We start from the raw sequence: 12,447 nt of genomic DNA, 5'->3' as shown, positions 1-12,447 counted from the left end.
ATGCTTTTTAGTTTGAATTTATACTTCTTTTTCTTAATTTACCATTTTATTGTCTACTCAGGTTGAATAAGATAACATTTTCATTTTTTTAAGATTTTTTTTTTTTTTTTTAATTTGACAGAGAGAGAGTACAAACAGGCAGACAGAGGGAGAAGGAGAAGCAGATTCCCCACTAAGCAGGGAGCCCAATGTGGGGCTTGAGCCCAGGACCCTGATATCATGACCTGAGCTGAAAGCATATGCTTAACCAACTGAGCCACCCAGGAGCCCTTCATTTTCATTTTTATCCTCATATTGTTCTAAAAGTTCAGATACCTGCTCTCCTCCGTTGTGAAAGAGGAATATGAGCGCGCTGGAATTTTTCAGTGACTTCTTCAAACTTCTCTTTTCTTTGTTGAAGTATTTGTTCTCTGATTTGTTGTTCTTTTTCTTCTTGTTCTTTTCGTTTTTCTTCAAAAGCTCTATATGTGAAACACAAAGTAGATAAATGAATGAGGGAATAAGTCTTAAAAATCTGAACACAGAAAACAGTTTCAAACTAATGATTTGTTATGTTTTCATATTTCAAAAGTCTACTTACTTAGAAACAACACATTTTAAATTAAAAAAAAAAAGGGCTCTTCACTAACAATCTTAGTATTTTTTTTTTTAAAGATTTTATCCATTTATTTGACAGATAGAGATCACAAGTAGGCAGAGAGGCAGGCAGAGAGAGAGAGAGAGGAGGAGGCAGGTTCCCTGCTGAGCAGAGAGCCCGATGTGGGGCTCGATCCCAGGACACTGGGACCATGACCTGAGCCGTTTAAGGCAGAGGCTTTAACCCACTGAGCCACCCAGGCGCCCCCAATCTTAGTATTTTTATATGTAGCAATTCCAGAACCTTATCCAGGCCTTTTGCAACTAAGGGAAGGCTCTTATTTCTAATTTCTGACAGGCCTGCATCCATGTTCTCACCTCTGAAAGCCTGCTGTGGAAGAATTCTTTACTAAAAAGCTACACTATTTTCTGGAATGAGAAAAATTCATTGGTGAAGGTGAAGCAGCCTTGCAAATCATAGGGCAATTAAGATAATACCATGGATCTTTCTTCTTCTTTTAGACCAAGTTTAAAATTGACTGTCATATTAAGTCTGAACTATGCTAGAAATCCATACAACTTACATAAAAATCTTGACTCCACCTTCTCTTGAAAATCTGCAAGATTTGTCAACCCTGAACTCCTATCCAGACATGACAGCAAACACCTGCCCATAACCTTTATCAGTCCTATTTTTCTTAACTTTCCTATTTCATTTATTTCTGATTGCCTGGGCACTTGAGTTCATGTTCTCTAGTTTCAACTGTTTCAAAAAATTAATTTTGTTTGTGGAAAACATGTGTATGTGTGTTTCAGTAATTATTTACTGGACAATGAGAAAAATGAAGAAGGAAGCTGGTGACTCACTGGTTAAGAAACTGCCAAGTGGTTCTGCTCTTTGGAATGTATGGGATTGAGTGGTAGATAAGAACTCTTCAAGATTTTTAGTGTCATGGGTTACTAGTAACCATCCTTCCAAAGACCTTCACTGGCCTGAGCATTATTATTGTCCACGTAACTGAGATTTAGGGAACTACAATTCTGGGAAGTAGGCTACAAATCTTCCAACAGTCCCACCCCTGTGGCAGGTAGGAGATAGTGGAGGAGTGCCACAGGTAGGCACTCCCACATAATCTCCTTCAAGAGTCCCCTCAAGTCAAGATAAGGAAGCCTGCTTTCAGCACTTGATTCAACATAATACTGGAAGTCCTAGTCAGACCAAGAGGAGTAAATAAAAGGCATCCAAAATGGAGAGAAAAAAGGCAAAATTATCTCTGTTCGCAGGTGGCATATTATATGCAGAAAACTTTAAAGGTTCCACAAAAACACTGTTAGGACTAGTAAATAAATTCAGCAAAGTTGCAGGATATAAAATCAATACACAAGAATCAGTTGCATTTCTATATACTAACAATTAATAATCTAGATAGGAAATTAAGAAAGCAATCCCATTTACAGTAGCATCAAAAAGAATAAAATGCTTGGGAATAAACTTAGCCAAGCAGGTAAAAGACTTGGACACCAAAAATACAAAACATTGCTGAAATTTTTTTAAAAATACACATAAATGGGACGCCTGGGTGGCTCAGTTGGTTAAGCAGCTGCCTTCGGCTCAGGTCATGATCCCAGCGTCCTGGGATCGAGTCCCACATCGGGCTCCTTGTTCTGTGGGGAGCCTGCTTCTCCCTCTGCCTCTGCCTGCCACTCTGTCTGCCTGTGTTTGCTCTCTCTCTCTCTTTCTGACAAATAAATAAATAAAATCTTAAAAAAAAATACACATAAATGGAAAGATATCCTATGTTCATGCATTAGTAGACTTAATTAAAAAATTCACCTTAAAATTTATATGAAATCTCAAGGGACCCGCAAATAGCCACAACATTCTGATTTAAAAACTTACTTCAAATTTATGGTAATCACGGTAGTACAGCCACAGCATAAAGACAGATATGTCAGTGGAATAGATTAGAGAGCCTAGAAATAAACCCTTGTGTGGTAAAATAATTTTCCACAAGGGTGCCAAAACCATGGTGGTGACTTCTGATTGCTCAGAAGCATTCCAGGCTGCACCTTGCCTGGATCGTGGTTGATATAATCAGCTACACATCCCCTCAACCACCACTCACCAAAATGACTAGGAGGAGGAACACCCAACAGAGGAAAAATTCAGCGACTGGGCCCTCTCCATCAGAGCTATTGGGTATGGACATAAACAGTATGTTGGAGAGGGAATTCAGGGTAACAATTATCCAGGCAATGGCTAGGTTAGAGAAAACCATTAGTGACAGCATGGACTCCATTAGGGCAGAAGTGAAAGCTGTTCGGGAAGAAGTTAAAAATGCTACCAATGAGATGCAATCTAATCTAAATACTCTAACAGCTAGGGTAACTAAGGCAGAATATAGAATTAGTGATCTAGAGGACAAACTGATAGACAAAAAGGATCAGGAGGAGGCCTGGAACAAACAGCTTAGAAGCCATAGAAACAGAATTAGGGAAATAAATGTCACCATGAAACGTTCCAACGTCAGATTTTTGGGATCCCTGAGGGAGAGGAGAAAGAAAGAAGACTAGAAGATATAGTTGAACAAATTCTCCATGAAAATTTTCCCAATCTGGGGAATGGAACCAGCGCTCATGTCCTAGAGGTAGAAAGAACATCCCCCAAGATCAACGAATCTAGAAAGACCTTGAGGTACCTGATTGGAAGACTGACGAATCATAATTTTAGACAAGAGCATTTGAGAGCAGTTAGGGGGAAGAGATTCCTTATGTACAGGGGAAGGTCCATCAGAATAACAGCAGACCTGTCCACAGAAACCTGGTAAGCCAGAAAGGGCTGACAAGCCATATTCAGGGAACTAAATGAGAAGAACATGCAGCCAAGAATACTTTCCCCAGCAAGGCTGACATTCAAAATCCATGGAGAGATAAAGAGCTTCCAAGACTGGCAAGGTTTAAAAGAGTATGTGACCATCAAGCTGGCACTACAAGAAATATTAAGTGGGGGGGGTTCTATAAAAGAAGAAAGAACCCAAGAGTGTCACAGAATAGAAATTTATAGGGACGCCTGGGTGGCTCAGTTGGTTAAGCGGCTGCCTTCGGCTCGGGTCATGATCCCAGCGTCCTGGGATCGAGTCCCACATCGGGCTCCTTGCTCAGCGGGGAGCCTGCTTCTCCCTCTGCCTCTGCCTGCCTCTCTGTCTGCCTGTGCTCATGCTCTCTCTCTCTAACAAATAAATAAATAAAATCTTAAAAAAAAAAAAAGAAATTTACAGAGACAATCTATAGAAACAAGGACTTCACAGGCAACATGATGTCCATAAAAATGTATCTTTCAATAATTACTCTCAATGTGAATGGCCTAAATGCTCATAAAATGGCACAGGGTGGCAGACTGGATAAAACAACAGCACCTGTCCATATGTTGTCTACAAGAGACCCATTTGGAACCTAAGGATACATCAGACTGAAAATGAAGGGATGGAGAAGCATCTTTCATGCCGATGGGACTCAAAAGAAAGCTGGGGTAGTGATTCTCGTATCAGATAAATTAGATTTTAAACTAAAGACTGTAGTCAGAGATAAAGAAAGACACTACATCATTCTTAAAGGGTCTATCCACCAAGAAGATCTAATAATTGTAAATACTTATGCACCCAATACGGGAGCAGCCAACTATGTAAGACAACTGTTAATCAAGATAAAGAGCCACACTGATATGAATACATTAATAGTAGGAAATCTTAACACGCCTCTCAGTAATAGATCATCGAAGCAGAAAATCAATAAAGAAACAAGAGCACTGAATGACACATTGGACCAGATGGACCTCACAGATATACACAGAACATTCCACCCTAAAGCAACAGAATACTCATTCTTCTCGAGTGCACATGGAACTTTCTCCAGAATAGACCACAAAATGGGTCACAAATCAGGGCTCAACTGATACAAAAAGACTGAGATTATTCCCTACATATTCTCAGACTATAATGCTTTGAAACTGGAACTCAACCATAAGAAAAAGTTTCGGAAGGAATTCAAACACTTGGAAGCTAAAGATCACCCTGCTTAAGAATGTTTGGATCAACCAGAAAATCAAAGAAGAACATAAACAATTCATGGAAACCAATGAGAATGAAGATATTTCAGTCCAAAACCTATGGGATACGGCACAGGCAGTCCTAAGAGAGAAATACATAGCAATCCAAGCCTCCCTCAAAAAAAAAAAAAAAATAAAAAAAAAATAAAAATAAAAAATCCAGAATACACCAGCTCTCTTTACACCTTAAAGAACCAGAGAATCAATAACAAATTAAATCAAACCCACATACAAGAAGGGAAATAATCAAGATTAGAGCAGAGATCAATGAGATAGTAACTAGAGATATAGTAGAACACACCAATGAAACTAGAAGCTGGTTTTTTGAAAGAATCAATAAGATCTATAAACCACTGGCCAAACTAATCCCGCCCCCCCAAAAAGAGAGAGAGACAGAGAGGACCCAAATTAATAAAATTATGAGTGAAAATGGGGACATCACGACTAACACCAAGGAAACAGAATCATCAGAAATTATTATCAACAGCTATATGCCAATAAGTTAAGCAACCTAGACAAAATAGGTACATTCCTGGAATCCTATAAACTTCCAAAACTGAATCAGGAAGAAACTGACAACCTGAATAGACCAATACCTAGTAACGAGATTGAAGCAGTGATCAAAAACCTCCCAAAAAACAAGAGCCCAGGACTTGACGGATTCCCTGGAGAATTCTACCAAACATTCAAAAAAGAAATAATACCTATTCTCCTGAAGCTATTTCAAAAAATAGAAACAGAAGGAAGACTTCTGGACTCTTTTATGAAGCCAGCATTACCCTGATCCCCAAACCAGGCAAAGACCCCACCAAAAAGAAGAATTTAAGACCAATATCCCTGATGAATATGGATGCCAAGATTCTCAACAAAATCCTAGCTAATAGGATCCAACAGTACATTAAAAAAATTATCCACCATGACCAGGTGGGATTTATCCATGGGATGCAAGGGTGGTTCAACATTTGCAAATCAATCAATGTGATAGAACAAATCAATAAGAGAAGAGAGAAGAACCACATGGTTTTCTCAATTGATGCAGAAAAAGCATTTGATAAGATACAGCATCGGTTCCTGATTAAAACGCTTCAAAGTATAGGGATAGAGGGAACATTCCTCAACTTCATAAAATCTATCTATGAAAAACCCACAGTGAATATCCTCAATGGGGAAAAGCTGACAGCCTTCCCTTTGAGATCAGGAACACGACAAGGATGTCCACTCTCGCCACTGTTATTTAACATAGTATTAGAAGTCCTAGCAACAGCAATCAGACAACAAGGAGAAATAAAAGGTATTCAAACTGGCAAAGAAGTCAAACTCTCTCTCTTCACAGATGACATGATACTTTATATGGAAAACCCAAAAGACTCCACCCCCAAACTACTAGAACTCATACAGCAATTCAGTAATGTGGCAGGATACAAAATCAATGTACAGAAATCAGTTGCTTTCTTATACACTAACAATGAAAATATAGAAAGAGAAATTAGAGAATCGATTGCATTTACTATAGCACCAAGAACTATAAGATACCTGGGACTAAACCTAACCAAAGAGGTAAAGGATCTGTACTCGAAGAATGACAGGACACTCATGAAAGAAATTGAAGAAGACAAAAAAAAAAATGGAAGAGCATTCCATGCTCATGGATCGGAAGAATAAACATTGTTAAAATGTCTATACTGAGCCATATATACTTTCAATGCCATCCCGATCAAAATTCCACCGGTGTTTTTCAAAGGGCCGGAACAAACAATCCTAAAATGTGTATGCAACCAGAAGAGACCCAGAATTACTAAGGAAATGTTGAAAAAGAAAAAAAAAACTGGGGGCCTCATGTTGCCTGATTTCAAGCTTTACTACAAAGCTTTGATCACCAAGACAGCATGGTACTGACACAAAAACAGACACATAGACCAGTGGAATAGAGTAGAGAGGTCAGATATGGACCCTCAACTCTATGGTCCAAATAATCTTCGACAAAGCAGGAAAAAATATACAGTGGAAAAAAGATAGTCTCTTCAATAAATGGTGCTGGGAAAATTGGGACAGCTATGTGAAGAAGAAAGAAACCCAACCACTCTCTTACACCGTACACAAAGATAAACTCGAAATGGATAAAAGACTTCAACGTGAGGCAAGAATCTATCAGAATCCTAGAGCAGAACATAGGCAGTAACCTCCTCGACATCGGCCACAGCAACTTCTTTCAAGATATGTCTCCAAAGGCAAAGGAAACAAAAGTGAAAATGAACTTTTGGAACTTCATCAAGGTCAAAAGCTTCTGCACAGCAAAGGAAACAGTCAACAAAACAAAGAGGCAACCCGTGGAATGTGAGAAGATATTCACAAATGACACTACAGACAAAGGGCTGATATCCAAGATCTATAAAGAACTCCTCAAACTCCTCAAACTCAACACACATGAAACAGATAATCATGTCAAAAAGCAGGCAGAAGACATGAACAGACACTTCTCCAAAGAAGATATGCAAATGGTTAACAGACACATGAAAAAATGTTCATCATCACTAGCCATCAGGGAGATTCAAATTAAAACCACATTGAGATACCACCTTACACCAGTTAGAATGGCCAAAATTAGCAAGACAGGAAACAACGTGTGTTGGAGAGGATGTGGAGAAAGGGGAACCCTCTTACACTGTTGATGGGAATCCAAGATTGGTGCAGTCACTTTGGAAAACAGTGTGGAGATTCCTTAAGAAATTAAAAATAGAGCTTCCCTATGATCCTGCAATTGCACTACTGGGTATTTACCCCAAAGATCCAGATGTAGCGAAAAGAAGGGCCATCTGTACCCCAATGTTCATAGCGGCCACAGTCGCCAAACTGTGGAAAGAACCAAGATGTCCTTCAACAGATGAATAGATAAGGAAGATGTGGTCCATATATACAATGGAGTATGATGCTTCCATCAGAAAGGATGATTATCCAACTTTTGCATCAACATGGACGTGACTGGAAGAGATGATGCTGAGTGAAATAAGTCAAGCAGAGAGAGTCAATTATCATATGGTTTCACTTACTTGTGGAGCATAAGGAATAACATGGAGGACGTGGGGAGATGGAAAGGAGAAGTGAGTTGGGGGAAATCGAAGGTGGAGACAAACCATGAGAGACTGTGGACTCTGAGAAACAATCTGAGGGTTTTGAGGGGAGCGGGTGGAGGGTTGGGTGAGCCTGGTGGTGGGTATTAAGGAGGGCATGGATTGCATGGAGCACTGGGTGTGGTACAAACACAATGAATTTTGGAACACTGAAAAAAAAAATAAAAAAAAATGTACCTTCAAAGTTGTCATAGAAAAGACACATTATATGTGGAGAACAGCACTCCCAACAACTGCTAACTTCTCAGAAGGGTGGAGGTCAGCAGACAGAATGGCATTTTGATAGTGCTAAAGAAAATGGCTGTGAACTCAGAATTCCATATTCAGTGCAACTATCTTTCAAAAACAAAAGCAGAATAAAGTTATGTTTAGGTAAGTAAAAACTCAGAGTATTTATGGACACAATCCTGCCCTGCAAAAAGTGCACAAGGTAGTTCTTCAGGTCAAAGACGGAAACACGGACCTACAGACCCCAGCTAACACCACCAGAAACAACAAATAGGTGGGTGAATGGAAAAGAGCAAGTTCTTCTGTCTCACTGGTAAAAAGACAACTGAGGGTTTAATGCAGAAATTACAGCACTGTATTTGAACTTTATAACATGCGGATATATGGAAATTCATTAGCACAAAGGGTATCAGGATGGGGGAGGAGGACAGACAGAATTGTAAAGTTGAAGGACCTTTATATTTATGTGAAATGGTCCAATTATAACTCTAAATAGTTAAGAATGAATACTGTAACTCCTAGAGGAGCCACTAAAGAAAAGTAAAATTAATTTTTTTTTTTTAACTAACTGAAAGGGAGGCAGGAAAGGAGGAAAAATAAAGAGGAAAAATATAGAATGGACAGAAAACAAATAGCTAAATGACACACCCACATCAAACAGTTTTAGGAATTGTTAGATGTCAATGGACTAAACACTCCATTTACATGGCAGAGTCTTGTTTTTGGGAGACAATTCTCCACAAATATTTCATGTTTGTACACAGTCCAGATCCTGCAAATGAAGACATTCACAGCCAAGTTCAAAGTGTTTGTATATACACTGAGGGTTTTGGAGGTAGGGAGGGGGAAGGTTGGGTGAGCCTGGCGGTGGGTATTAAGGAGGGCACGTATTGCATGGAGCACTGGGTGTGGTGCATAAACAATCTTGGAACACTGAAAAAATAAAATTAAATTAAAAAAAAAAAGTGTTTGCATAAAGAGACATTCCAGGATAGTAAAGCTTAGAGAGCTCTCCCTTCCTGGAGACTGGGGAGTAAAGACAAAGATCTCTCCTTTCCGGCTCCAGAGAGTGCTCCTATTCCAGAGCAAAGATAAGGTTTCTTTCTCTCTGGATATGTAAGATCATAGTTTCCACATTTTGTGGTTCCTATATTGTAATGCACTAGTTCCTACTCTGTGCAGGAACCATCTGACCCACAGGGCACTGCCCTTTGGGGACCAGAGTTCCGGAAACCACGCGAGAGAGCTTTGGCTGCTGCTTTTTCCATGACAATATACAGTCTTTGTCTCTGAATGAGGGGATTTGCTTTCTATCAGCCTGACACCCACAGACGAAATCTTGGTAATCATTAGCTTGAATGTAGGTCAGTATCTCAGATCCTTTACAGTTCTTCAGTTTCTGATTCAGCTCTTGCTAGACTGAATATAAAGTAAGACCGAGGAAGACCTCCACAAATACAGGTAGTTTCTGAAAGCAAAAAAGATCGAATAGTAGAAGACATTTGACTATATTAACATCAAAGCAGGCTTTAAGAAAAGGGCTGTTAGCAGAGATGAAAACAACATTTGATAATGATAGAAGAGTCGATTCATCAGGAAAACATAAAAATCATAAGTATGTATACACCTAGTAAGAGACTTTCAAAACACTTGAAGCAAACACAGAACTAAAGGGAGAAACTGATGAATCCACGATTATAGTTGCATATCGTAACATCTCTCAGTAACTGACAGACCAATCAGATAAAAAGGATCATAATACAGAAGATTTGAACAAAACTATCGACTACCTTGACCTTATTGATATTTACAGAACAACTATTTACACCCAAGAACTGTAAGACATATTAAGTACAACATAAGAAATCTTATATTGGGCCATAAAACAAATGTCAATGAATTTCCTAAGACTTAAATCTTACAGAAGAATGTTCTCTGATCAAAACAGATTTGCATCAGAAATCAATTATAATATCTAGAAAACCTCAATAATTGGAAATTTTAAAAAAAGTTTCTAAATAAGTTACAGTTCAAAAATGAAATCAAAAGGGAAGTAGCAAAGCTTTTTAAACTACACAACGTGCAAGTGCGCGCACCGGATTTATCAAGTGCGGTTATTCAGGGGGGACTTATGACTTTAAATGCCTATAGTGGAAAAGGAGAAGTTTAAAATCAATGATTTTAGTTCCCACCTTAGGAGGCTAGAAGATGTACAAATTTATCCTGAAGTGGAAAGAACTTATAAAGAAACTAATGAAACAGTTAACTAAAAAATAGAGACCACACAGACTAAAGTTGTATATGAAAATTTTAGTAAAATTGATAAGCTCCTACCAAGAATGATGAATGAAAAAAAAAAAGGAATGAAGAAAAAATAGCAAACAAAAATTATCACTATCATGAATAAAAGACCGGATATATCACTACAAATATGTATCATAGACATTAAAAGAATAATATGAACAACTTTATGCTAATAAATTTAACAACTTAGATAAAATGGACCAATTTCTTGAAAAAAATTAATTTACCAAAACTGACAAAGAAAAATAAAATGGGAAAAACTCTGTACTTATTAATAAAAATAATTTACAATTAGTAAGCTTCCTACAAAGAAAACTCCAGATTCAGATATTTTATTATCATCTCTGTCAAACATTTAAAGGAGAAATAACAATCATACAACCTTTTTCCAAATACAAAGTGGAGGAAACACTTCCCCAACATATTTAATAAGGCCTGAATAACCCTGATTTCCAAACCTGACAAAGATACTATAAGGAATTTATAGGTCAACATCTCTCAAACATCAAACAAAAATCATTCACAAAATACTAGCAAATAAAATCCATCATTTTTTAAAAAACTCCGATATCATTACCAAATGAGAGCTACCCGTGGAAGGCAAGGGTGACTTGACACAGCAATATTTATCAGTGAAATTAACCACACTGACCAAATAAAGGAGGAAGGTATATGATAATATTCAATGCATGCTCACGATAAGAACATTCCTAGCAAACTAGGAATGAAACGAAACTCTGTCTGATAAGGGGCATCTACCCAAATCCATAGCGAGCTGGGTGGTTAACAGTAAAATGGTTAATACTTCTCTCCAAAGGGATAGATGGCAAAAAATCTCACTCAGATTGCTTTGACTGCTCATTACACTGGAGTCCTAGAAAGTTCAGTAAGGCCAACATAAAAATAAAAGGCATCAACTGGAAAGGTAGATGTTAGATTCCTTTTTTTTTTAAACATTTTATTTATTTATTTATTTGACAGAGAGAGATCACAAGTAGGCAAAGAGGCAGGCAGAGAGAGAGGAGGAAGCAGGCTCTCCACCGAGCAAAGAGCCCAATGCGGGGCTCGATCCCAGGACCCTGGGACCATGACCCGAGCCGAAGGCAGAGGCTCTAACCCACTGAGCCACCCAGGCGCCCCTGTTAGATTCCTTTTATTTGCAGATGACATGATTACACAAATGGAATACGCTAAGGAATTTAGAATTAATGAGTGGATTTAACAAGTTCTCAGAATACAAGGTCAACATAGAAAAATCAATTGTATTTCTACATAACAATGGAAAATGAAATTTAAATAAATCAATTTACAACAGCATCACAGAATATGAAGTGCCTAAGTTACATAACAAAAGACGTGTAAGAACTTTCCAATAATACCGAGAAAAAACAGCTGTGAGAAACTGCACACACATACACAGAGGAAAGAGGGAGAAATATACTATGTTCATGAATTTCATGTATTACAATACTCAATATTGTTATACCAATTCTCCCTAAATTGATCTGTATGTTCATCACAATCCCACTCAAAACCAGGCAGGTTTATGTGTATGGAAAAGCAAAAATACTTACAATAGGCAAAATAATCTTGAATTAAAACAAAACAGGAGAGTGCACACTACATTATTTCACTCTAAAACAGTGGTTCTCAACTGGGGGCAATTTTGTCCCTTTCCCTCCCAGTAAACATTGGGCAATGACTGGAAGTGTTGTAATCGCTGCCACTGGGGTGCACTCGTGATATCTAGTAGTAGAGGCCAGGACGCTGCTCACCGTCTTGTAACACAGAGGTAGTCCCCCATGACAAAGCACAATCTTACCCCAAATGTCAACAGTACTGTTGACAATTTCTGACATAACGTCACAGTAATCAAGGCAGCGCAGTATTGGTATAAGATAAACAGACCAATGGAATATAATACGGAACGCAGAAATACACCCTCACGTACACTCATTTTTAAAAAAAGGTGACAAAACCTCTAAATGTAGAATGGATTTTTTTTTAAACAAATGCGGCTGGAACAACTAAATCAACTTAAAAAAGTGAAACTCAACCTTACATAACACCACATACGAATAATTGAGATAGACGATAAACAAAAGC

General features: G+C 38.2%; 1 protein-coding gene across 1 annotated transcript in view; it reads right to left on the bottom strand.

The window, feature by feature from the left end:
• Positions 1–12,447, bottom strand: part of CEP126 (centrosomal protein 126) — a 92,988-nt gene that overhangs the window by 45,880 nt on the left and 34,661 nt on the right. Inside the window, exon 3 of the mRNA XM_047691602.1 lies at positions 316–461. Within this exon, the coding sequence (XP_047547558.1) occupies positions 316–461 (146 nt within the window). The remainder of the gene's footprint in view (positions 1–315; positions 462–12,447) is intronic.

The sequence above is a fragment of the Lutra lutra genome, chromosome 10, assembly GCF_902655055.1.
Source record: "Lutra lutra chromosome 10, mLutLut1.2, whole genome shotgun sequence".
Taxonomy (NCBI): Eukaryota; Metazoa; Chordata; class Mammalia; order Carnivora; family Mustelidae; genus Lutra; species Lutra lutra.
The sequence above is the reverse complement of the archived record's forward strand: the minus strand, read 5'-3'. Positions and strand labels throughout refer to the sequence as shown.